The sequence below is a fragment of the Aulonocara stuartgranti genome (assembly GCF_965226115.1).
Source record: "Aulonocara stuartgranti genome assembly, chromosome: 13".
NCBI classification, from domain to species: Eukaryota; Metazoa; Chordata; class Actinopteri; order Cichliformes; family Cichlidae; genus Aulonocara; species Aulonocara stuartgranti.
In genome coordinates, this window is record NC_138949.1 from 7042256 (window position 1) to 7068638 (window position 26383).

General features: G+C 38.9%; 2 protein-coding genes and 1 long non-coding RNA gene across 6 annotated transcripts; 1 reads left to right on the forward strand and 2 right to left on the reverse strand.

The window, feature by feature from the left end:
• The first annotated feature begins 28 nt into the window (after window positions 1-28).
• On the forward strand, window positions 29-11201 carry haao (3-hydroxyanthranilate 3,4-dioxygenase). Of its 4 annotated transcripts, none has more exons than XM_082557220.1 (12): window positions 61-111; window positions 2057-2215; window positions 2788-2937; window positions 3123-3201; window positions 5534-5617; window positions 6833-6939; window positions 9365-9454; window positions 9541-9584; window positions 9659-9804; window positions 10511-10579; window positions 10662-10744; window positions 10880-11201. In XM_082557220.1, the coding sequence occupies exons 3-12, from the start codon at window positions 2849-2851 to the stop codon at window positions 10950-10952; spliced, it is 864 nt and encodes a 287-aa protein (XP_082413346.1). In that variant the 5' UTR covers window positions 61-111; window positions 2057-2215; window positions 2788-2848; the 3' UTR covers window positions 10953-11201. The 4 variants fall into 4 exon arrangements, with proteins under 4 accessions (XP_082413348.1, XP_082413346.1, XP_082413345.1 ...); XM_082557219.1 differs by having other exon boundaries at window positions 2791-2937; XM_082557222.1 differs by lacking the exon at window positions 2057-2215 and having other exon boundaries at window positions 29-111; window positions 2791-2937.
• A 3524-nt stretch (window positions 11202-14725) lies between these two features.
• On the reverse strand, window positions 14726-18080 carry LOC309719932 (transmembrane protein 229B-like). The gene is made up of 2 exons (XM_082556359.1): window positions 17902-18080; window positions 14726-15333 (listed from the first exon to the last, which is right to left on the reverse strand). The coding sequence occupies exons 1-2, from the start codon at window positions 17948-17950 to the stop codon at window positions 14852-14854; spliced, it is 531 nt and encodes a 176-aa protein (XP_082412485.1). The 5' UTR covers window positions 17951-18080; the 3' UTR covers window positions 14726-14851.
• Window positions 18081-18299: 219 nt separating this feature from the next.
• On the reverse strand, window positions 18300-24046 carry LOC309719862. The gene is made up of 4 exons (XR_014280341.1): window positions 23312-24046; window positions 23145-23232; window positions 19677-19814; window positions 18300-19525 (listed from the first exon to the last, which is right to left on the reverse strand). It is a non-coding gene; the product is annotated as an uncharacterized lncRNA (long non-coding RNA).
• Between the last annotated feature and the right edge of the window lie 2337 nt (window positions 24047-26383).

Consider the following 26383-nt stretch of genomic DNA (forward strand, 5'->3'; position numbering starts at 1 on the left):
CTGCGTGCAACACGCTGAGCAGAAGGCACCGCCTCAGTGAGGCCACAAATCACGTGACCACCGAGGCCTAGCTTGAACCTGATGAGCCCAACAAAACACGAGCGGATGCAGGTAGCGCTAACATCCAATTTTCTCTTTAAAAAAGTGTATCAGGAATAACATATAAACTATAATCAATACTTAAATAAATAATAAGCTTCAAAACGACTAAGTATAAAAATATATAATACGTTGATTAGAGGTCACGTTACTAATTTGAGTGTACACAAGCTAATGTTGGTTGTGATGGGTTAAAAGGAACACACAGGAAGAGAACCAATTAAGTCTTTATCCCTTCATTGAATGACCCCGCTTAAACAGTTTTCATAAAATTAAAAGTACATTAAAAATATTAATTGAATTGTAATTGATAGACGCGTTCTGACTTTATGTACAGTCTGTCTACAAAATAAATACTTCGTAACTGTTGTATTGGGATGATATTTTATTACCTTTGTGACCACGAGGGGGGGACCGTCTCACAGAAAAAAACAATAAATAACAGATGCAACAAAATATAGCTTTAGTTACAATAACTAGATAGATAAAAGTATTTTCTTTCTTTTTTCTTATTTTGTTTATGGCATAGAGTTAACTCAGACTTTCACTCTTTGAACAAACTGGCGGAAATTCCTTTAAAAGCATCTACAGCGAGTTTAATATGTTTTTGGACAGTGGTAGTTTAACTTTGTACACCTCTGCACACCAGCACGATGGATTTGAAAGGATAAAAAAAATGTGCCTTAAGTGTAGACGCAGCTTTTTATTGAATGGGGTTAACAGAAGTAGTATAACCATGTTCCCAAGCTCTTTTTTGGGACAAAATACACTTTAACTGTCTAAAACATTCCACATGGCTGTGTGCACTTACACGTCTTCATTTATATACAGTTTGATAAGTTACCTAAAATTTCGTTTAAACAGCAAAATCTGTTTATGCTCTCGATAACTTACAGCATATACTTTTTTGCTGCATATGTTTAAAAAATGTGAGCTACTTGTAAAACTGTCATTTCAAGTGGGCCCACTAGGAGGCAGGTTTTTACTTACTAAATATCTCTGAACAGCACTTGAAGGACTTCTTTGTTCATATTCCACTGAACTTCAAATTTCTGATGTACTTGCTGCTCACTGGTCACATAATTCTTCAGCAAAGAATATATTAGTCACACAATATAATACGATAAGGAAGAAGCAACTGCTCTTGTGATGAATCTTGCTCAACATATCTTGGCAAGAAAACACTGAAAACACGACAGAGCTTGCATCAAAAACATTGTCAATAGTATAGTTAATTGTTTTGTTTTCATACTGAAGGTTAAGTGATTACCAGTTGATTAAATGTCTTAACTCTAAGCACACTTTGTACAGCAGATATGATACTGAACAGATTAAATTACCATTTTCACTTCAGTTTTCTTTGTGGTGGATGTTTTTGTGGCTTTATGTAAACTTGGCTGACTAAACCTGACTCTTTTTATTGGTCAGTGTATTGTTTGCCCATGACCAAATATCTCACACAGACTTTCATCTTCATTCATCGTTGATTCTCAAAAGTTATTAAACCCTTTAGAATGTCATCTGCTGCGACCTGTTGGGGTCAGGTTCAGAGCTCTTCCGCATGCCTTGGTTGTAATGATTATTCAGTTACTGTTTCCTTTCTACCAGCACAAAGCAGCCTGGTTTTTCTCCCTGGACCTCTGGCACACACAAGGCATTTTCCCCCAGAAAAGTGTTGCTTTCTCTTATTTGGACCATTCTTTGTAAACTTCATAGATGGTTGTGTTGGAAAATCCAAGTAGATTTGCTATTTATCTAGGGATTGAGAGTAACGCAATTTCTATTCTCTGTATGTCCTGTACATGTGGCAGAATCGACAAATAAAGTTGACTTTGACTTTGACTTTGACTAGATCAATGTTTTTTGTTCACCATGTTTGTACACCCATGTGTTTTGTAGCTTTTGAAGTGTGTGCTGATAATGAGCCAGAATGGCCTCTGGTCCCTCTCCTCTTCAGGCTGGAGGATGCAGCATCCACAAATCCATCCATCCATCCATCCATCCATCCATCCATCCATCCATCCATCCATCCATCCATCCATCCAGAAATAAAATAAAAAGTTTGATTGGTCTGACTGACCCCAGGACAGTTTTCTGGTTCGAAATGAGCATACAGGTTGGATTTTTAACCTTTATGCTATATTGAATTTTAAGAAGATGCTAAATATTTTACATGTTATACACAACCCCCCCCCAAAAAAAAACAAAAAAACAAAACACCACTGAAAGAACAGAGAACTTAATTTTATTACATGAATTGGTAGCATGATTTAAGCAAGTTTTTTGTGTTTGTTTTAAAGTCAGATTAACCCAACAGTTTTAGATTACACAAAATGCACAATAAGTGTAACTTGTGTGCTTTCACTTAAATAAAAATAGAAAATTAAAGGAACGGACTTTAATTACAAGTTGATTGAAACCCAACCAAAATATACAACCACCAATGAAGCAGAAAACTGAGTGAGAATAATTTTTTACCTCAACTAGACCTCAAATACCCTTTGTACAGCGTAGGCTGGGTAAAAACTGCTCCCATCGTGGCGTTGTGCACGTTGCAAAGGATTCCATTTGGTCTGCAGGACAGCATTATGTTACTTATTAAACAACAACCTTTAACCCTTGTGCTCCACCCCGATTTGCTTACTCCCACTTCTGCATTTTGGACTTTATGTGTCCTCTTGCTTAAAGCAGTCATAACAGCTGACAGAGAGTCCCAGAGGCTACATTCTGCAGCACAAATCACATCAAAATGAACAGCAGTACTCTTCAGGTCAATGTGGAACACTGGATTGCAGAAAATCAGAATGCTTTCCTGCCCCCAGTGTGCAACAAACTCATGTAAGTAACACATTTACTCTTAGCTACACTCTCACTCTTTATTCTTTGCAAATGTGAATTGAGTTTTGTAATTATTGAGCAATGTGTAATTTATGTGGCAGTTTGAACACTTGGGATTCAGTGAGTTGAACTGCGAGGACACGCAGTGCATGCACTGACATGATTTTAATTCCTCTTTGTCTCAGGCACTTCTCCCAGCTGCTTGTCATGTTTGTCGGAGGCCCTAACACCAGGAAGGATTATCACATAGAGGAAGGGGAGGAGGTGAGAGTTGGACTAGTCTCTTTTTTTCCCTCATTCCAGCAACAAACATGGACCATGGAAGCAGAAGAACCTACAATTTAATACAAAAGACAACATTAGTTAGCTTCTTACAGTTTTTCGCAAAGTTGCTTCATTTGTCCTTTTAGGGCCAGTTCCACCCACGTGTTGCAGTGCTTGGTTAGGCTATTTGGCCAGCTGCTGCTACTGGGTTTTTTTGCTTCTGTGTCAAAGTATAAAGTGTGTCAGCTGACAGCCACTTTCACAACTTTAAACATTCACTGATACTGAATCATGACTCAGGATACCCTTTTTAGTGTTGTGGTAATTTCTGACATGGTCTAAAAATACAGATCTTTTCTGTCTTTTTTGACAGTTACTCATGATTTTTTGTGAAAGCTGCAAGTTTCTGCACATTTAATTTTAAGCTTTAAAACAAAGTTGTTGGCTTTAATTAATTTAAGTTGGTTCATATTAATTAAAACAAAGCATCACGAAGGCCCACGGTGGGTGTTGACGCAATGTGATTTCTGCCCAATGCTCTGAATGTTAAAGTGAAGAAATTCAATGAAGTGCAGTCAACGGCGGGAGTAACTATGACTCTCTTAATATAACATAATTATATGGAAACTACAGTTCTTGTAACAGAGTTTGTGTTTAAAAATAGAAAGGAAGAAAGATTAGATTAGAAATGCCATCCAGTAAGTTTTGATGCGCTTGGCAGATTGTGGGAAAAAAGAAAAACCAAACCCACTAAATGCCTGAGCCAGTCTGAGGAATCTGACTGTCATAAATATTTATGCCATAACACAGGAAGATAAGCTTCTGGTTTGGCTCATGAATGTTATTATTATTATTATTATTTCTATGGGTTTTCTTCTTTTGATTTTAATTGAGGCTGATTATTTGATTATCCATACATTTCTTGTTCAGTGACTGAGAGAGAAACGTGTGCCTACATCCTGGAGACTGTTGTCATGCTTCTTGCTGAACACCAACTGCATCACACTCAATCAGTTGAATCAGAGTCACGTATGAGCTCTTTGTTTGTAAATCTAAACATGGTGTTTGTTCAAACAGGCCATGAAGTAAAGGTCAGCTGCAGCTCCAAGAAATGCCCACTCATATCAGCTGAAGGCTCGAGTGATACAATCCACACATCACATATATGGCTATATGTGGCGCTCTATTTAAGCTGCTTTGTCAGTTGCTACACATCTGCAAGCCACTTTGCCACCCACCTCCCTTCCATCTACTCCTTTCATGCTGTATCTGACTTAGTAACTGTCATTTTTTTGTCATTAAAGCCTGTTCTATTAGGGTCCTACTGCTGCTCTACCCACCTCTGACCTTTTAGTTTTCATGGATGAGCAGGGTGGTAAATATGCTGCTCAAAAAAATTAAAGGAAGGTGATATGTGGACACTACAGAGGTAGTTCTTGAGGCAGTTGAACTCCTCAAGGATGACAGAGCAATATGTGGCATTGCCATAAGGTTTGCTGTGTCTCCCAGCACAGAGACAGGCAGTTTTTCTAGGAGAGCTGGACAGGGCCACGGAAGGTCTGAGTTGCTCTTCGTGCACGACAATACCCACCCAGCTTCATGTGGTGAGACATTCCAGGCAGTTCATTGAGAATGAAAGAATTACCACTTACTGGCCTCCATGCTCACCTCTGGGACCATCTGATGCCACCAGGTTGCACCTCACACTATCCAGGAGCTCAGCGATGTCCCGGTCCAGACATTCTAGGACACCATCCGCCATCTCAATAGGAGCATGCCTGACATTACCAGGCATGCATACATGCTGGTGGAGTCCATACAAACTACTGAGGACCATTTGATTGATTTGCTGCAATAAAATTTTGATTTTGGTAAATTAGACTAGCCTGCTGCATTGTTTTTTTATGTGATTTTCAGCATGTCCTCTCTAGGTTAATAATTTTGATTTTGATCAATCAGTGTAGGATCTTTTTGTTCCTAACACGAAGCACGGAGTGTCTACATTTCTGCCAATGGAAATACTTTTGACTAAAGTAGCTGAAAGGATTCACTGCCCTTTAAGAAATATCAAGAAGCTAAACATAATATTGACATTTGATTCCTTGCATTTGGGACCCTCTGTGTTATAGCTCCCTCTTGGTTCTTTCAGTATTGATGTACTACATTATCCAGACTGAGCCTTGACTGGTTGGTCTGAGATGTCTTTATGTTAATTGTGACTAACCGTTTTTCCACAACTGAAGTATCTGCTGATGCCTGCAAATAAATATTTATAACATGTATTTAACCCACTGCCATTCTTCGTTTGTCTTTCTCTCTCTGTTTTAAGTAGTTATTCTACCAGGTGAAGGGGGACATGTGTCTGAAGGTGATTGAAAATGGTAAACACAAGGATGTACACATCAAAGAGGGAGAGGTAAGCTCTAAACTTTTATGTTTCTGCTTCGTACTTTGCTGTGCACAAATACACATTCATTCATTCAGATGGAATTTAACTGTACAATTGCATAAAACATAAAGAACACTTTTTTAAAAAGCATTAATTAAGCTGTTTATGCAAGAGCAGCTGCAGGATTCTACCTCTGGGTGGGTCCAGAGTAAATTGGTCTGGGCCTTTTAATTGCACAGATTATTATTTTTAATACTTCTGCTACACATGTGTGAAAAGATTAAGAAAACAATTCCCAATCCATCATTATTAATTGTGAAGACTGAGACAGGCCGTCTATTCACTTAAACAAAGAGACTGTAATTAAATATCAGATGAGTGAGAAAGAGTGAGTGCTGCAGAGCCACTGAACTTTACTGAAACTTTCAGCTCGAACAACCATTTATTCTCCACATTTTTTATACTTTCAAAAGAAAATATATTTGATGCATTGACTTGCATGCTGTAGCCCCTTCCTCCCATTTTACACTGACAGACCCTGAAGTATACTCCTCCTGTGAAAAGGAGGAAGAAAACCTGCGAAAACCAATTTGTTAACAATTGGGTTTTTCCCGATGAGACTGGTGTAAATATCTTTTAGACATAAGGAAGTCATACAAGTTCAGTAACCCATGTCACAACCTGAGCCGTCTACAGCAGCGCCCAAATAAAGTAGAGGAACGTTTCTTCACATTGTGCTGAACCGCGCTGTGCTGCTCAGATTTAACAGGTAATTGTAAATGTGAAACAGGCTGTAGTGAATAGTCAGAATTTGTCAGTGATAATGTCATAAAAGCCGTCTACTAAAAAAACAAACAAACAAACAAAACCACATTTAGTAACTGAAGATAAGACCTAAGAAAATTCTTCTCACAGCCAGTCGGGATGGGCCCAGGTCTCTTAGGCCCCCCACAATGTAGTGTGTTAGCTCTAAATTTGTAGTAAGATACTTATTTAACAGAGAACATAGAAATTATTTGGTCATCTTTCAAAACAGGAATAAATTTTTTTTATACATAATAGTGAAATGCTGGTTGAGATAGACAACTGCACTAAACCCTCCTGGAAACTATTTTTCTGCTCCAGTTCCCATCGCTCTCTGCTGATTAGAAATAAGGAAGCACAGCAAGCTTGTGCAATAAGCTTTATCTCAGGTGAATCTGCTTCACTGTGCATTCCACTACTTTTTGTCTCAAATTCTAGATGTTTCTGCTGCCAGCTCGGATCCCTCACTCCCCCCAGAGGCAGGCTAACACCGTGGGCTTGGTGATGGAAAGGAGAAGACTGCTCACTGAAACCGACTGCCTGAGGTTCACTGCTGTGGCAGTTTCGATTTTCTGCATTTTTTCTTAGAGAGTTGTTGACAACAGAAAAATGATGAATGGTCATAAACATGACAGGACACTTAAAAAGAAAAGATTCTTTGCCCTCATAAACACGAGGCAATAAGTTTAATTAAAACTCAGCTGACATAAAAAGAGGTTTTTCAAAGATCAGTAATGAAACGTGTGGTATAAACTGTAAACCAGTTAAATATATTTTATTTGACCAGATTCGATGTAAACTTGAATGTTTACCTTGTAAGTATGTAACAAATTTACATTTTTACAACAAATAAAATCAAATTCAAATCTGACAACATAATCAAATTACAGCAGCAGCATTTTGGGGATTTAACAGTCCCCATGTCAATTGGAGGGCCAGGAGTGCCAAAATCATTAAATAAATACACAATTAAATATTAGGGGTGCAACAATACACACGGTTCGGTTCGATACTTTGGTGTCACGGTTCGATATTTTTTCGATACAAAAAAAATGTTCATGCTTTTTTAATTTGTCATTTATTAAAATTATAAATATATATTTTAACTCAAAAGTACAGTTTTTAAATTTAATGTTGCTGAAACAACAAAGTAAGAAAAAAATAAGTATCTGATCGAGAAATCACTCATCTTTGGAAAAGAGAGTTTATTACAGAGAAATGTCTCTTTCCAAAATAAAAGCTATACTATCCGCTTCTTCTGGGCTATATTCTCAGCAGCATATTAAACATATCAGGTCCCCATAAGGAGAATCCTGTGCTAACGGCTGTCTAAATGACTCGGGTAAAGTTTGTAGCATGCGTGCTTGTTGTTTTTGTCTGCTTCCACTTGTCTTTGCACTAGGATGATGTCGGAGTAAATGTGCAGTCATATTCATTTTGTTCCCACTAGTGCTGTCAGCGTTAATCTGAAATGACGTTAACGTCACAACACGGCAAATCTCTGTTAACGAGCTACCGCCCCGTGCGTGGGGCTGGACGGCGTCAACACGTTAACAAGCTAACTGCGCTAACCACTAGTTCCCACCCATGTAATTGAGCATTGCGTGGCACATCCAACATACTGTTTTACTTTAGTCCATGACGCGCTTACCTTCAGGGTCATACGTCACATGAAAACCAAAATAATTCCAAACGCCAGATCTGAATGAGGGTGGGGGAGGTTCAATTTGCCATGTTGCAAGGTGAGCTTAACTTCTGCCTGCTAGCTTGCGCTGCTCTCAGTGAATCTGTGTTCGACTACTCCGCACTGTCGAGCGCAGATCGACTGAGCGCTCAACACAGACAGCATCGTCAAAAGAAAAGTTGATAAAATAAATTAAAAATGTTGTATTGTTCGATACTTATGCGTACCAAACCGAAAGCACTGTATCGAACGGTTCAATATCGATACGAGTATCGTTGCACCCCTATTAAATATATAATTTCATTAATTAAACATGTCATTAATTAATTAGAATAGGAAATAAATAAATAAATTATTACATGTTTTGAATAAAATGAATAGGCAGTAAATTAATTATTTATGTAATTAATAAATTCCAAATTTAATTAATTTAGTAAACATTTAATTAATAATTTAATGGTATTGCTAATTAATTCATTCTGGCACTCCTGACCCTCCATAAATCACAACCCGGCTATACTCTAAAGCAGGGATGTCCAACTCCAGTCCTACTACCACTCCAGAGCTACTGTCCTGCAGCTTTTAGATGCATCCTTGTTCCGACACACCAGAATCAAATGAATGGCTTGTTATCAGGCCTTTGCCAACCTTGATGCCATGCTGAGGAGGTAATCCAATCATTTGATTCAGCTGTGTTGGAGTAGGGTTGCATCTAAAAGCTGCAGGATAGTAGCTCTGGAGGGCTGGACTTGGACACCCCTGCTCTACAAATACTCTCCTTACTGTCTGTTTTTCTCTATACAGGACCATCATTTACTAAATAGACAGCATGCTGTATTAAGTAAGACTTAAAACTACACTCATAAAAATGTATGACTTAAACTACTTTAATTAATTAATCAATTTTCAAGTACAAGCAAGAACAAAAATAAGTACAATGTAAAATGTCTAACTTTATTGAATCTGGTCAAATAAAATTTATGGGACTGGTATACTTCAGATTATACCCAGCACATTTTGCTTAATGATTAATTATTTGAACAAATAAACCTTTAATGATATGTATTTACACCACTGGCTACATTTTTTATATATAAATGATAAATGTTAAGTGATGCCTTGGATTTAATTAAGTGGCTATCTTCATCAGCAGCTACTTTGTTCAGTTTTATTGTAGGGTCCTACAATAGATAAATAACAATGTTATTGAATTGAGTCTTAGATCTTAGTGAAACACATTTGTCCTGTAAACAGATTTTTATGTTAGCATGTATTTGTGCTCTCAGGTACCATGTAGACAACACCACTGACATCCTATTTGAAAAATGGTTCTACTGTCAGGATCTAGGAACCCAGCTGGTGCCAATAATCAAGGAGTAAGGCATCTTTTCATCTTTACAAGTCATACTCAGATCATGCTCTTTCTTTTAAGTATGTTGACTTGACTGTATTTTACTTTCAGGTTCATGGCATCCAAGCAGTGCAAAACAGGAAAACCTGATCCAAGTGAGTTGTTCAGAAGAAATTGTAAGTCCCTGTAAACTTTGAGCTGGTGTCAATGTTTATTATTGGATGGATAGATGAAGTCTTCAGGGAACCTCCTTTCCAGCTGAACACCATGAACGTGATGACGCCCTTCTCCTTCAAAGACTGGCTGGAAAAACAGAGGCCGTCTTTGGGGAATGGCAGGCCCATCGACATGTTCGGAGCTCAGTTTGAGACTGAGGTAAGAAACCTAGTGTCAGGTAATGATCATATATGAGATGGTTGATCAGGGTTTTTTTCAGCCATTTTCAGTAAAACATTTCATTTAGGCCTGCACTCATATATAGTTACAATTTTGGTTTCTTAAATCCATGCAGGGTCAAACGTGTACAAACACACTCAAATATAAACATACGTTCACTTATTTCTTTTAATAAGCAATCCTGAAGGTTCTGCAGTGTCCTTGAAGACCAGCTTCTTGTCAGAGATCGTGGTTGACTGCTGGCAATGGTTGTTTCTATTTGCCAGTATAAACAAGATTTGTTTGAAAGCACTAAGTAACTGTAGGTTGCAAGATCACACCTTAAATAAATATTTGTAAGTACAGGTTTAATGTGTGTGCCACCACAAGAAGACACAAATTGTCTCCCTCACATGAGAGGGTATTGGCTCGGACTTTCAGGGACAATCCAGGGGCCACAAAGGCACAAGCCTACCCTGACCTGGAAACTACTGGAACAAAATTACTATGACAAAGTTACATGCCCATGATGAGTGTCTGTAAACTTCTGACCACAACTGTATAGTACGGTCTATCCGGCAGAAAGGATGTTTTGATACTAAAAGTACAAGTCAAAGGTATAATTATTGTTGAAATAACAGGAGACTAGACGTGTTGTAGGTAATGATAGTGATAAACAAGACTCTTTTTACTGCCTCCCCAACAGGCGATGGTGTTCGGACCTGGACTCACAGAGATGACAACACCCCAAACTGATGTGTGGGTTTGGCAGTTGGTATGTATGCAGAGTCTGTCCCAACAGTCTGTCCCTGGACGCACATGTAAATCTCCCTTCCTCTTCTACATCTCTTTCTTAGGAGGGATCTTCCACAGTGACTATGAACGAGCAGGAGTTCAGTCTTCCTGCAGGAGACAGTTTGCTCATTCCCGAGCAGAGCCAGTAAGTCAATATCAAGTTGTCAGTAAATCACAAACTCTTTCACTGAGTGTACAAATTATTGGATCAAAAGTGTTGAAAGTGAACTCTCCAGGGTTTCCAGTGTGGTTTTGCATGCAGTGACTTTCTCTGTCGTAGATACCAGTGGCAGAGAGCTGAGGGGACTGTCGCCTTGGTTGTGATCCAAAACCCAGAGAGGAAGAGACCTTAAGCATCAACCGTCAAATCACACCTGCATTGAAACATATGCTGGGAGGGGAGCACGAATTCTTTAAATGAGCTCGAACAACTGAAAGTGTTTTATGTATAAAACAAATACAGTAAGTAGCATAGACCATTTAGTAAGGGTAAACAGTATTAATAAACAATTACAAAATGATGCTATATTCTCGCATTCATCAATCACTACATGTAATTTTATGTGAGTAAAATGCATAAATAAAAACATCCTCATGTCTGAGCATTTGTCTTTTCCTTGTAAGTTGGCTGTTACTCATAAACTGCATTTCTAGTGGCTCTAATGACTTAAAAACACAAGTTTCAACAGGTATCGGGAACATAACACTGTTGTCAGATGAACTTTTCCAACGAACTGCTTCATAGCCACCTACATGTTTTGCGTAGTTTCTTACAAAACTGACATGTAGAACCTGCTGCTGTTTCAAAAACCTTTTAGGTGGAGGTGCATGGAGGTGAACTGATACAGCGAGCTAACAGGAATTTGAATCATTAGCAGGCTGTCTGTTCACGTCAACCAGCAGGCTGACAGTTTCGGAGCCAAACCCAATGCTTTGTTTGGATTTTTGTAACCAAATTAATTCAGTTTAATAACATTACGGTCATATCTAGTGTTTCTTTTACAATTACTTAAAAGAAATGAATTTGATTACTTCCCAGTAAAAAGTAATTTGTTATGCTGCTTTTTGTTTTTATATTTCTTTCATGTTGCTCAGTAGCATGTCCTGAAATACACTGTGACATAATTACCAGTTACCAGTATGAACCTTCGGCTACAGTCCCAGATAATAAGATAAATCCTTTTCTTAAAAAGAGCAGTTTTTCTTTTAAGGTTACATTTGAACACAAAACAAAGTGGAAAACCACCACATAGACTTCAAAGTGTTGCCACTGTGATTCTAAAATGAATGCTACAGCGCTCTAAGCTTGACTACTCATCACTCACTTTGTTACACGCTGGCTCTGTGCTGGCACGTTGTTTGTGTAGATGTCTGCAAAGACCTGATGTTGTGTTAGCAGTACAGTGTGGCTGTTTCTGTCCTGGACACAATTTGTACTTTACCATCACCCTCCTGTGTTTTTATGCAATGAAAATAAAAGTAATGTTGGTATTTCCACTCCTCCGTTGTAGACTGCTCCGCCCTGTCTATTCCCTGCACATCTTAGTACAACTGCACAACTGATGGTAAATGCTACTGCGCTACGTCCAGTGCAACTGTAACGCAACTGCAGGCTAAACAGAAAACCATGTTTCATATTTTTCTTTCCTCTCGTCATGTAGAAGATTGCAGGAAGACATAATGATGATGTGATTTCTCAATTTAGTACTGTGAGGCATTACATTGCTGTGTTCATGAAAAACCTATTTTATACAAAAATAGATGTAAAAACAAATTAATTTAAGCATCACACCCCAAAATTTACATATATTTGTAATATAAGTAACCTCTATGTCATACCATTTCCCTGGTCACCAAAACAGTATGGAGAAATTTACAAGGAAAATTTGATATTAAGAAAGACACAACAGCAAGTGTTTTTAGGTCTAAAATAAAGTCTTAGCAAAGCCTTTTCCTTCTGTTACCCTCATTGCTGCTGTGAGGTTTTCCTATAGATTTCAACCACCTTCATTTCTTAAAATGTCTCTGATTTTTGTGTTGTCTCACTCTCTTTTCTTTTGTTTCCTTCCCCCCGGATAGCAGAGGATGATTAAAATGAGAAAATTAATTACATTTTAAAGTATTACAACCATAAATGAATATAACTTCTTGCTCTGAAAAGTGAGTAAATCTTCATGTAAAAATTATTTATGGATACTTTTCTTTTTACTTTTCTTACTTGTAGCTGTATTAATCGATACCCTCAATCATTAAATACTCCTCAATCCAAGCATGAACTCTAAGTCACATCTGTATTAGAAACCGCTGTCCTGCTCACTGAGAAGCATTTCATGGACTAACACATAAAGACTAAAGGATGTAAACCCTGCAATAAAAGTGATTAAAGAACGTGAAAGCTGTACTCTCCCATCAGATGTAATTGTATGTGAGTGCTGAGAGAAAAATAAATAAATATCTACAGAAATAACATTATGTGCTTTCCTTGCAAGATGACTGTCACTCATAAACTTCAGTCCCAGTGGCTCAAAGGACTTAAAAACACAAGTTTCAACGAGTATCAGGAACGCAGCCTTGTTGTCAGATGACACTGCTGTTAGGTGCCAACTGCCAGGTTCCTATTTAATCACCACTGTTTAATGGAGTACGGGATTTCCCCCAGTAATGCACAAATGACTGTAAATGAGTTCAAAGCATATTTGGCTGTGAGATGCCAGTCATAATTATCGATGGCACCCAGACTAAAAAAACAAATACAAATATTTTTTTAATGAACATTTTCTGAATTGTTTTCACTACACTTTTCCCATGGACGCGTAAGCTATAAATTAAGATCCAGGAACGTTGCCCTGCAATAAAACGTTCCAGCTAGGTGGGACAATATTTATTAATAAGTAATGGGAACTATGGGTGTGGAGCTTGCTGCGCTGGACATTTCTGATTGGTTAAGTACTTGTCTTCTGCTTTTCAACCACCTACATTTGTCATGTAGTCTCTTACAAAGCTGACATTTAAGAACTGGTGACACTTTATAAATCAGCAGTGTAATTAGCCTTCGGTCGACAGTCTGAAAGAGCCTTTCAATAAAGATTTGAATTGTTCCAGATACTTTGGGGGTGGCAGTGCGTAAGCTTAATGATGTTATTGTCATATATGAAGATAATTTAAAGCCCACTTATTAGGTTTTGTCTACTATTTTATTTACCCCCAGTGCTGAAATTTGAGCTTGTTTGAATTCAGAGTTTTACTGCTTTAGATGCACCAGCAAAAAATGTTACCAGGAAGGCACCAATCACAGCACAGCCAAATGTACAGGGCTAAACGCACAACGCAAGGTACGTGTTTGTGTTTTTGACTAACTGGTTTCTGGTCTGACACTTACTTTTCAGCATTTAGCTACATTTGTGGACATTTCCTGTTTTTTATTCTCACTGTTTGTTTAATTTTTGCTCCCATCTACTACTTTGCAGGACACGTTATCTGTGGAGACTTAAATAGGCTTGTGTCTTGTCTTGCATAGACAGAGCGTAAATCTATGTTTGCCTTTGTGTAATGTGCATAAAAGTGCTGAACCACGTGTGCTGTTATTGTTCAGGTTTTTAAAAAAAAAAAATACATACACTAACTTCCTCATTGCAAATCGGTACAAGCTGTTTTAAACAATCTTTTTAAAGGATGAAATATTGGAGAGTTCCTTGTACGCTTACGTGCATGAATTTGGCCTTGAAGCTACAAAGAGAAGAGTATTTATGTTGCATTGAGAGAATAGATTGCTGGAGTTTCTTCTACTTTCAATGAGGCTAAACGTTTAAAGTAAAACTGCTTCTTAAAGCAAAGATATAAAAAGGTGAGTGTTGACTGTATTAAGCGATTGGATTCTTTTAGCTTAGTGTGAATAATCCTTTGGGAAAAGATCAAAGGATTTAAGAAAGCTGGCTTCACTTTCTCAATAGTTCAAAGCTCATTGTTGATCATTCTTTCTGTTTTTATTCACTTTACTATAAAACTACACCTGCTGTTTCTTCATAATATTTTATTTTTCCAAGTGTCCAGGCTAATTCATATCTGTGGCTTTGTGTAGAGACTTTTTGTTATCTTATTTTCCAAAATCAAGACTACTCCTTTAATGTACTTTCCCAGTCAGGTTTATTATACTGCTAAAAACAACAGAATAGTTACTTTTAATATAATTAATATGAAATTAATTAATCAAGTGTTTTGGAAGCACATGAGTCCAGATCGTCACAACAGCGGTTCAGTTATGCAGTCTTATTCTTAAAGTGTGCCTGATCACATGCTGTTCTGCTATATATGCAGCCACAGCCCAGGGAAGTGCATAGTCCAGAGTTATCAGTCCTCTCAGGTTGTACCTATGGCCTGAGTAGTCCCATGGACAGGCTCCCAACAAACTAAGCCCCACACCCCAGCTGAACTCCCACAGGTAGATGAAAACAGTGTAGAGCACGAGCCGCACAGTCAGTGGGTGATTCTGAGCGAGCATCAGGGCCCTCAGCCTCTCCATGAGATAGATTGCTGTGGCATACATGGGCAGCGCCCACAGACTGCTGTGGCCTGCCAGCCTCCTGTCCTGGGTGCTGCACCAGTCCCACACAGCAGTGAAGGCCACCTCGCAGAGGCAGCCATGCAGCGCATACACGTAGAGACGAACAAGAGCAGAAACAGGTCGAACAGAGCTGCTGCCATGTGGTTCTGCTGGGGAGTCATTTTCAACAATCCCTGTCAAAAAGAGACAGAAATTACTGGATGTTTTCGTCTTTTCTTTTTTTTTTTCTTTTCTTATTTTCAGTTGTTACAGACGGGACAGACATGAGTGAGGGATAGGAAAGGGAGAAAGAAAGAGGAAAGAAAAGAAGAACAGAAGGGGAGAGGGACAGTGAGAAAGGGAAAAAAATCTCCTGGATCACCTGTTGAGAGAGAAAGAATAGAAAACAAGCAAAAAAACCCAAAGCAACATACTAAACACAACACCATCGCATTAATCTAGCTAAGTGTAAACAGCAGTAAATACTAAATATTCAATTTTGTTGTGCAGCACACAGGACAGACAGCGCATAATGTGCTTTGAAGTAGCAGCCAAGAAAGGTGTAATTTAAGTCTACGAACAGTGATCACGCGTGTGCACACCTGTGTGGATCAGCGCGCTTGTATTCAAATGGTTTCCACATGTAATGGTCTGCAAGAGGATGTAGGGAGCCATAGCCCCGTCCCCCAGGGCATGAAGCAGGCATGGAGGAGATCCAGGCTCCAGACATCCAGAGGCCTCAGAGTGCGAGAGCCCAACGAGGACCACCGGAGGGGCATCCGTGCCACCTTCATGGGAAGGGCTGAGGATCCCCAGACGAGGCGTTTTCGTCTTTTCTTAAACTATTTAATATGTGTAGTTTTCTAAATAACTTTTCAAAGATTTTTAATAGTTTAGAGTAAACAGATTAAGCCTGGGCTAATAAATGATGAGAATAAATTAGATGAGTGCTCTCATTTCTTTGCTGTAAATATTAAGGGCATCCAGATATTTAGCTCAGCTTAGCAGTAAGACTGTTCAACTGATTTCTCTCTGTTTTTGCAGGGTTTCACGTTATAATGCAAAGTAACTAGAGGTGCCTGTTGTTGTGATTTGACAGAAACATTTAATTGAATTCGGCACTAGTGCTGTCAGAGGTATGAACTTCTATTTGTTTCATTTGTTCAACAGTTCAAATATTAAAAAAGCCGTCAGACTATTTCTTTGCCTGGGGCACCCTTTTCTTAGAGTTGTCTGTCTACCTGTCAGCCTAATAAATTCAGTTCACTTCTAATGTTTACTGTGCACAGACAAGACTTTGACAGCCAATTGGCCATAAAGTGTTTTTATTTGAAATAATTTGTACAGAATAAAAATAAAAATTATAATAATTGCTTTACGTTAGTTTTGGGTTGTGTCAGACTAACTCCCCCCCCCCGTCTCCAGCTGTTCTACAATGTTCAGTCAGCCTGTAGGTTGAATGTACAGTATTACATATATTGTTATTGTATCTTTATTTCAGACATATAGAGCAAACCACTATGTACACGTACACATACTTGCATTTACACATACAAATACGAATATATATGTACACACACACACACACACACACACACACACACACACACACACACACACACACGTATGTGCTACATGGACTGAAATGAGGTTTTAAAGGAAGATGCTGCCTGGTCAGAAATATCACTGAAAATTAATATTTAGGTTGTGAAACAAATTAAATGTAAAATATGTCGAAGTAAACATCAGAAAACAATATTTACAAAATATTAACGTTAGCTGGGGGTAACAGCTAGCCTTAATTAACCAACGTTCAAAGACTATAGTTTAGTTTTCACTTCCTATTTTCTCATTTTTTGTGGAAGGTTCAAGCTTTTGTATTATAAATTTTATCGAGATGATTTACATTTGTAAATGTTAATACAACTATTAAAAGCCAAACTTAAGAAGTTTACTGATTTCAACAAACTATTCTGTGCCACGTTTTTTTCTCATAATGTCTCTGGATTATGGGTTATGTCTCTCACTCTTTTGTTTTTCATGGATGTAAAGTAAGATGATCAAAATCAGAAAAAAATGAAACGATAAATTACTTCAACCATAGATGGAAATAGCTTCCTGCTCTGAAAAGTAATCAGATTATTTACGGATAAAAGTCTGTTTTAAAGACATTTCCCTTCCTTTTAATTACATTATTCAACGCTCTCTTTCATGAAATTGTAAAGTCTGAGCAATAAATCCTGTTTTCATAATTTCTTGAACGGGTGTCGAAGGCTGTTAAGTCTATTAATATATTAAACAGCGTGTTTAACATTAATCTCTCTTGCCAGCATTTTCCTGTCCAGATAAAAAAAAAATCATAAAATTTTAAGAGAAAGAAAAGTTTGTTGAATTTTGTTCTTTACATTATTACAAGTTCAAAATGAATTCACTCGCTCATTCTCAGGCCATGCAGCACAGCTGACAGCCTCTCGTGTGGATTAACAGGCTAATAGCCCTACTTAGCAAATTAAAGGCTTAGACTGACTTCAACAAGTTTTCACTTTGCTATAAATATCAGCTAGGCGACTTTCACGGTCAATTATTTTCCCCAGTCAATCCAATCAGTAATAATTTACCATCTGTACAGAATTGAACTCCATCACTTTGCTTCTTCACTCAGTGCAGAAGAAATAAAGATGCAGTGGCAGGTAGCACCACCTCAAGTTTTTTCTTCTTCAGTCATTACACATTTTAAAATGCTATTAGCAGTTATAACTCACCTTGATCGTTACCTCGCATTCGCCTCACATTGAGTTTACTCGTCTCCATTGCTTGTCGGCATATGGGTCTCTGTGCCTTTGTAATCTCTTAGCTCTCTAGTGTGTGTGTGTGTGTGTGTGTGTGCATGTGCATGGGTCTTGGGCTAAACATTAAGCTGCTCCATGTTATCAGAGTGAGACAGTGATGTCCCTGTCACAGGCTGAAGCTGTGAACTGAGGGAAAACTCGGGAAGCAAACCTGGACCACCTGAGCAGTAACTGTGTGTGTGTTGTGTGCAAATCCTAGTATTGATCCCACAGTGGCTGTTTGAATGTTTTAAGCATACAATAAGTGAGCGAAGAATTGTATCGATGAGTGTTTTCAAAGGGCAGACACGGAAGCGCCATATAATGCTGTATCTGAGTCATGCAGTGGGTCAGATTGGCGGTTATCAGTGAACTACAGTACCTAGGTGTGTCAGAGAAGCGAGTCAGAAATCATATTAATAGATCAGTTTAATATTTACATTATATAATCAGGTAAATTAAAGAATGGCACTTTGGTTGGCCAGTCCACCACTTTTCCCACCTAAGACACTTCAACAAGTCTGAAGCAGATTGCCGTGAAATCCAGAAATTTCATTGTTCAGTCATTATTTAGGACATATTAACTGGGCATTTACCTTTAAAATGATTAGTAAAGATTAGCGCAATAACACAAATTTAGAAAGTGAACAGAAAAAACAATACACCAGACACCCAGTACAGACTAATACGTTTGGTCCAAGTACAGCCTACATTCAAATAGCTTTCAATATTTTCATAGTTACATCATATTCAAATGTATTGTATTTATTTGGTGTGCATAAAAACCTTTCACCGTCCTCTCTGTAGCTAGTTTATGCATTTCTTAGTTTATTTAGGGAGCTGAATGGCTCAGGTACAGGGGAGAAATTTATATGATGTTATCATGTTTTCTTTTCTTATTATAGAAATAAGGAAGTGGATTACGCTCATTAATCACTGACACCAACTGACATGTACACAAAGATGCCAATATACAAATAAAAACACATGGTACAAATATGGAAGCGAGCTCTTAACAGCCTGGTTTCACACATGCATAGTATACACTGCAACCATAAAGTGGGTCTGAGAGCAGATGTCAGTCCTGACGTGGTGGCGCTGCTTGCTTGTGTGTGTTTGTTTTATGTGTACGCTAATAAAACAGTTGAATGAATGGCAGCCGTCCAGATCAGAGTCCAGTGATTCTGGCAAACACACAGCTGACATTTTATAGTACGGCATGACAGCGGACGGGACGAGTGAATTCTGGTAGATCATGAAGTCAAGTATGGTGTAATCCAGGAAGATCAACTGGTCTCAGTGTCAGCCCACATCAGTTGATGGCTTGATTATTCTTCTATGCGTCAAAAAGAGGTCACACTATTTAAGCCGCTTCAGCCTGACTGTGTTTGCTGTGCATCTGCAAGCTACATTGCAACCCACCTATACCCTTGTTTTCAATGTTGCCTGTTGTGCTCTGTGCTGGGGTCTTGCTGCTGCTGTCCTTGCCTTACACTTCCCTTGTATGCATGTGGAAGGGAAGCACCCAGATCAGAGCAATGCCACTAAATATGAATTCCTGCAGATAGAGATAAAAATCATTCTTTGACAGCAGTGGCCCTGGCTCATCTGAAGAAAAGACAAGATTCAGTCCATAAAGGTGACTCTGTTAATCTGGATGTATCATTGATTAGCAACCATTGATCAAAGATAAAACAACCTGGACTTACCAGAAGCTGAGGACCATGAGAGAGAAAAATCACACAGACACACCAACCAACCAACTTTGGACCCAAGGTGCTGTACAACAAAAGTGGAAACAACCCACCACCAAAGGTTCCACAGCTACTGGCTTATCCTCGGTTCACCTCAGTAAAAAACAAAAAAGAACATTAAAAGTCCCAAAAATCTAAAGTCTAAATGACTTACCTTATGTAATAAAGCATAACCCACTGATATATAATGCTATGTGGACGTGGGGAAAACTGAGAAAATCTTTTAATCTTTTAGTCTTCCGTTTAATATCTTGTCAACGTTTATAAATAATCCTGACCTTCTGCCGCAGAACGTAGGGTCAAGCTTTGTGGGATGGCATAAAGTAGGTGTAAAGAGGTTTTATGACCTCTTTAAACATGGTGAGTTTAAATCATTTGAATCCTTGAAGACAAGACATAGAATCCCAGTATTCTATGTCAAAGACTGAGTTTTATAAGTATTTGCAATTGAGAAATTATGTGTTAAAAAATGCTAAATCATTACGAATCTCAACTGCCTCTTTTCGGTTGGAGAAATTTTTTCTGGATAATAGGGAGCATAAACATTTTGTATCAAAGTTTTATTCCGAGATTTATGCCCTAATTGTGGATAAACTGGCATGGTTGAGAAAATCTTGGGGGACGCTGCTTAAATGTGAAATAGATATACAGGCATGGGACAAAATCCTGGTCCTTCCATCTAAAATCTCTGTTTGTAACCGATTTAAAGAACTGCAGCACAAAATTTTGCACAATGTGTATATTTCTCCGTATATTTATAGTAAGTATAATATGGGAACATCTCCAAACTGTCTCAAGTGTAAGGTCAGAGTGGGCACTAGATTCCACTGCTTGTGGGAGTGTGCTATTATCCAGTCATTTTGGAAAGAGGTCTGCGCCAATATTAGTACAGCCATTGGTCATCAGGTGACAGAAAACCAAATAATGTGTATATTGGGATATATTCCTGTCTCACTGGTACAACATGAGCATGTAATTCAGTCACTGTTAATGTTGGCCAGGAAGAGCATTATGTTGAGATGGGTGGGGGCTGAGCCTCCCTCCATTTCTCTATGGAAGTCGCTCATCATTGAAGTTAAGACTCTGATCAGGCCGGGACACTATATTGATGGGAGCTCCCGAATTTTTGTGGACAAATGGAAGAAACCACTGGAAGCACTGGGAGTAACCTGTAAACTGGATCCTAGTGGACAACAATTATGGACATAATGTTGTAATATTCTAGTGCTGTGTAGTGTTATTATTTTGGATGTGAACCAGTCTTATATTTGTTGGGGAAAAAAGTTAAATAAAAGTTAAAAAAAAAAGTCTCAAAAATCTAATAGGACACTTAAGCCCCTTTTCCATTAGTACCTACTTGGATCGACTTGGCACGGTTTACTACGGTTTTAAGGGTTTTCCATTGTGGTCATAATACCTGCTACCAAGTACTATTTTAGCACCTCCCCACCCGGGGTTCCAAGTGAGCAGGTACTAAAATGTGACGTCGTCAGACTGCATGCCACCAAGTGGGGAGAGAGACCACACACATCAGGCTACATCTACACTAATCCGGATAAATTTGAAAACAGCGTTTTTGTCTAAAAACTCTCTGCTTTCACACTATCGTTTGTAATCGTTTACGAACAGTTGTTCATCCACACTGAAATGACTGAAACTGTTCCTGTATTGCACATGCGTGAAATGTAAGACAATTCGACCTGCGTTATTTCTATCTGCCATTTATATTTGAAATGTTGCTGCTAAATGTCGAGGAAAAGCACCGAGCTTTTTAAATGGGCTGACTGCGTTTTCGCAGTCCACACTGTGACGTGAAAACGGCGTTTTCAAATGTATCCACTTTGGAGAGTTTTTTCAAAGAGTTCAGTTTTCCTTGACTAAAAACGCTGTCTCAGTGTGGACGGAAGGCCAAAGCGGAGACATGGCCTTAGGTAGTACTGCATTGTAATGGAAAACCAGTCAACCTGAGTTGAGTCGGGGCGAGCCATAGTGAGTCGATTCGAGTAGTTACTAATGGAAAAGGAGCTTTAGCACCAGGTTCATTGCTCACAGTCAAACTAAAAAAAATCTACTCCAAGCACACAATAATAAAAGACGCACACTCAAAGAAAGTAAAGTACACAAGCCTAGGAATTTACACTCCACAGGCAAACAGTTGCCTGCACCGATGATGGTCGTTATGACATTTGATCCTAGCAAACACTCCAAAAAGGCGCTCTCTGTGGCGACTGGAGCAAGTCAAACGTGCAAGTACAAATATCAGATGTAAGTAAACACCAGCAAAATAAACGGGCAAGAGATCACTCAAGCTAGGGCTGGGCGATATGACCCAAAATTCATATCTCGATATTTTTTAGCTGGATGGCGATATAAGATATATATCTCGATATTTTTTTTTAAAGCCATAAAGTAAGAACAAGAAGAGAGTTCTTAGTCAAAGCTGTGTCCCAGATGTCACACAGGCACTTTTATTAACATAGAACAGATGTACATCAAATTTACTCAAAAATAAATTATGAGCATTTATTAAATAATAATGCTCCATAAATAAAAGAAAACAATGTTGTTTTTGTGCATAACAAAAAGCTCACAATTGTGCAGTCAAAATGTAAACTAAAAGACACTGAGCACAATAACAAAGACAGATTTCACAGCTGCTCTGTTCCCAACTTGTACTGCGTGACTGACAGCCTGGAGTTTGAAATCCGCTTCGCAACCACGTCTCTCAACAGGTGCCATTTATGGTCCTTATACACAGTAGGGTAATATTACGTTGAAGCACAGTACGTATCACTCCGCGAGGCTCAGCCGTAATGCTGTCCATCAAGCGGTGCAGCTCCGTAGCTTAGCAAAGTCATATTAAAACATTTTTTGACAGATTGCTGAGCGCCGTGTTCCACATAAAATCGGTTCGCGGCCATCAAGCACATCAGAATTCATACATAAGGCGCGCTGTCAACTTTTGAGAAAATGAAAGGATTTTAGTCTGGGCTGCATGGCGTTAGCGTGGTTAGCTCGTTAGCGTGGTTAGCTAGCTAACACGTTGACGCCGTCCAGCCCCACGCACGGGGCGATGCGCAGTAACTCGTTAACGGAGATTTGCCGTGTCCATCTTGTCGCTTCCTGTAGGTGAAGCGATGGGGGAGGAGGGGGAGTTGTGTTCAGTGAAGGAGAGGCGAGGCCGAGTAACGTTGCGTAAAGACGAAAGTGGACGAAAGAGAGGCAAACTTGCGGCTCCACAAGTATAATTATAACGTAACATAGACTATATCGATATAAAGGATATTGTCACATCTTATATCTCGTATGAAAATATATCGATATTTTTTAAAAACTCGATATATCGCCCAGCTCTAACTCAAGCCCAGCTATGTTTTATTCTAATTTATAGTCAGTAGCAAAATAATGCCAAATGCTACTTACCCCAGAATTAAGGACGCTATATCAGTTGCTAGTAGTAGTGCAGCGGCGGCCCTCTCCACAACGGCTGGAAATAAGTAAGTCGGCCAATCTGTAAACAGGACAGCAATACGCCACTATACCACTTATTTAACCTTTAAAGTGGATAGGAGGATACACATACGGCCTACCTGTAACTGTTGTAGAGCCTGATCGAAACTGCCTGATTATCCCAAGAAAATAAGTGCATTGGTGCCTGATACTGCACTCACAAAAGGCAAAGAAGCAATTAATAGGGAAATGAAGCCTGCATGGCCTTATACCGACAGTCGCCACCCTGCAATTAGAGTGCAGGTGTGTTTCCACTCAACCCAACCCGAACAGCAGCCAGAGAGAGAGAGAGAGAGGTGGAGAAGGCAGAGTAACCCATCTGGCTACATTAGGTTGGGGAAACCTGCAGTCAGCTGAGACTGAAGAAGTCACTTGGATGATTGATGAAATGTTTCTCCCACTGAAAACGCTACGTTCAGATGAACAGAATCAACGTCTCAGATCTCCTTACCTGGATGACTAAGCATGCATCAGGACAAGTTCCAGTAAGGGGAAATGATGTTTAAATAAGATCCAACAGAGCGATCAAATGGGATGCAATGACATAAATCAGGATGAGAAACAATGGGACAGAATGGCTCAAGCTCAAAGGCTTCATTACATTAGTGATCTCATGAGTCAGACCCTATTCATTGCCAAACCCCACCATCATTTGATCTCAGATACGCACGTTGTATCTTAAACTGTGGTAACATGAAAGTTGAGAAACTAACATGTTACCAAAATCTGTTGCCAAAGTTTTCAAAAACACTTTTGTCATAGTTCCAAATAGAGAGCATGCCTTCAAGACTACTTTTTGCCATGTTGACACAGAGACAGTTTCATAAGATGGTTACTGCGTTCACCAGATATCAACACAATTTCGATCCGCTCCTCACGGGTTAACCTCTTCGACATGTCAATGGCTGTGAACAAAGAGAAACTTGTAAATAACGCATGAAAGAAGAAAGTTACGTTGAAACCAAGCACACCATTGTTTTTCTTGTGACATTACCAATAAGTTTGATGTGTCACATGGCCGTCTTCCTATTGAAAAAACAAAAGTTGTATCCAAGATGGCCGACTTCTAAATGGCCACCATGGTCACCGCCCATCTTGAGGAGTTTGCCCCCTCACATATACTAATGTGCCACAAACAGGACTTTAATATCACCAACCATTCCCATGTTATTACGGTGTATCCATATAAATGGCCCACCCTGTATATCTCTCATGTATCTTTAGATGTTTTTGTCTTTTCAAACAAATAATTGATTTAACAACTATACACAACAATCTGTAGTGGTAACTAGAATTGCCAGTAATCAGGAAATCATATGACACATATAAGAAAAATCTACGATGCATCCATGTTTGAACAGTTTGAAATCTCTTCACATTTCAGCCTCACTTCATATTATAGTTTACTTTATTGTAGAGTTTTGCTTGGAGTATCAAGCTTAAGAGTACACGATTTTCTTTATTTAAGGATGATTGAGTGTGATAATAAGTAAGTCGGCCAATCTGTAAACAGGACAGCAATACGCCACTATACCACTTATTTAACCTTTAAAGTGGATAGGAGGATACACATACGGCCTACCTGTAACTGTTGTAGAGCCTGATCGAAACTGCCTGATTATCCCAAGAAAATAAGTGCATTGGTGCCTGATACTGCACTCACAAAAGGCAAAGAAGCAATTAATAGGGAAATGAAGCCTGCATGGCCTTATACCGACAGTCGCCACCCTGCAATTAGAGTGCAGGTGTGTTTCCACTCAACCCAACCCGAACAGCAGCCAGAGAGAGAGAGAGAGAGGTGGAGAAGGCAGAGTAACCCATCTGGCTACATTAGGTTGGGGAAACCTGCAGTCAGCTGAGACTGAAGAAGTCACTTGGATGATTGATGAAATGTTTCTCCCACTGAAAACGCTACGTTCAGATGAACAGAATCAACGTCTCAGATCTCCTTACCTGGATGACTAAACATGCATCAGGACAAGTTCCAGTAAGGGGAAATGATGTTTAAATAAGATCCAACAGAGCGATCAAATGGGATGCAATGACATAAATCAGGATGAGAAACAATGGGACAGAATGGCTCAAGCTCAAAGGCTTCATTACATTAGTGATCTCATGAGTCAGACCCTATTCATTGCCAAACCCCACCATCATTTGATCTCAGATACGCACGTTGTATCTTAAACTGTGGTAACATGAAAGTTGAGAAACTAACATGTTACCAAAATCTGTTGCCAAAGTTTTCAAAAACACTTTTGTCATAGTTCCAAATAGAGAGCATGCCTTCAAGACTACTTTTTGCCATGTTGACACAGAGACAGTTTCATAAGATGGTAAACAATACCATCTTATGGGATTGTAAAAAAAACCCCCAAAACCCTAAGATTGATTGGGCCAAAAGGTATCGAGGTTACAAAGAAAAATGCAAAAAAGAAGATTCGTTTTTTATGGTCTCTGGAATTAATTTTTGTCCATTACTAGATGTAAAAGATGCAGTCATTGTGATATTATCCATTGATAAGCATGTTGGCCGTTACTATTTTAGTGCTTTGAAACCAGAGTTGATAAAAAGGAATAGATCTGAGTGAAAGGGACACTGTATGCTCATAACACCAGAACCTGTCAATCATAAACTCCCTAGGGCAGCCCCGGCCTATAGTATAGCCCATTTTATTATCTGTATTGTGGTCCTTAATGAGGGTAATAATGTCAGTCAGTAAGTAAGGCTTGAAAGTGAAAAGGAGAAGGGTTGCTTTCTCATAGACTTCTATACAATCAACGTAACTTTATTCTTTCATGAGTTATTTACAAGTTTCTGACCACTTATAAAATGTGTTCAATGTGCCCATTGTGTTGGATTGTCAATGCAACCCTCTTCTCCCACTCTTCACACACTGATAGCAACACCGCAGGAGAAATGCCAGCACAGGCATCCAGTATCCGTAGTTTCAGGTGCTGCACATCTCGTATCTTCACACCATAGACAATTGCCTTCAGATGACCCCAAAGATAAAAGTCTAAGGCTACGTCCACACGTACCCAGGTATTTTTGAAAACGCAGATTTTTCTATGCGTTTGCACCTTTCGTCCACACGTAAACGGCGTTTTTGGTCACTGAAAACGAAGATTTTTAAAAACTCCGGCCAGGGTGG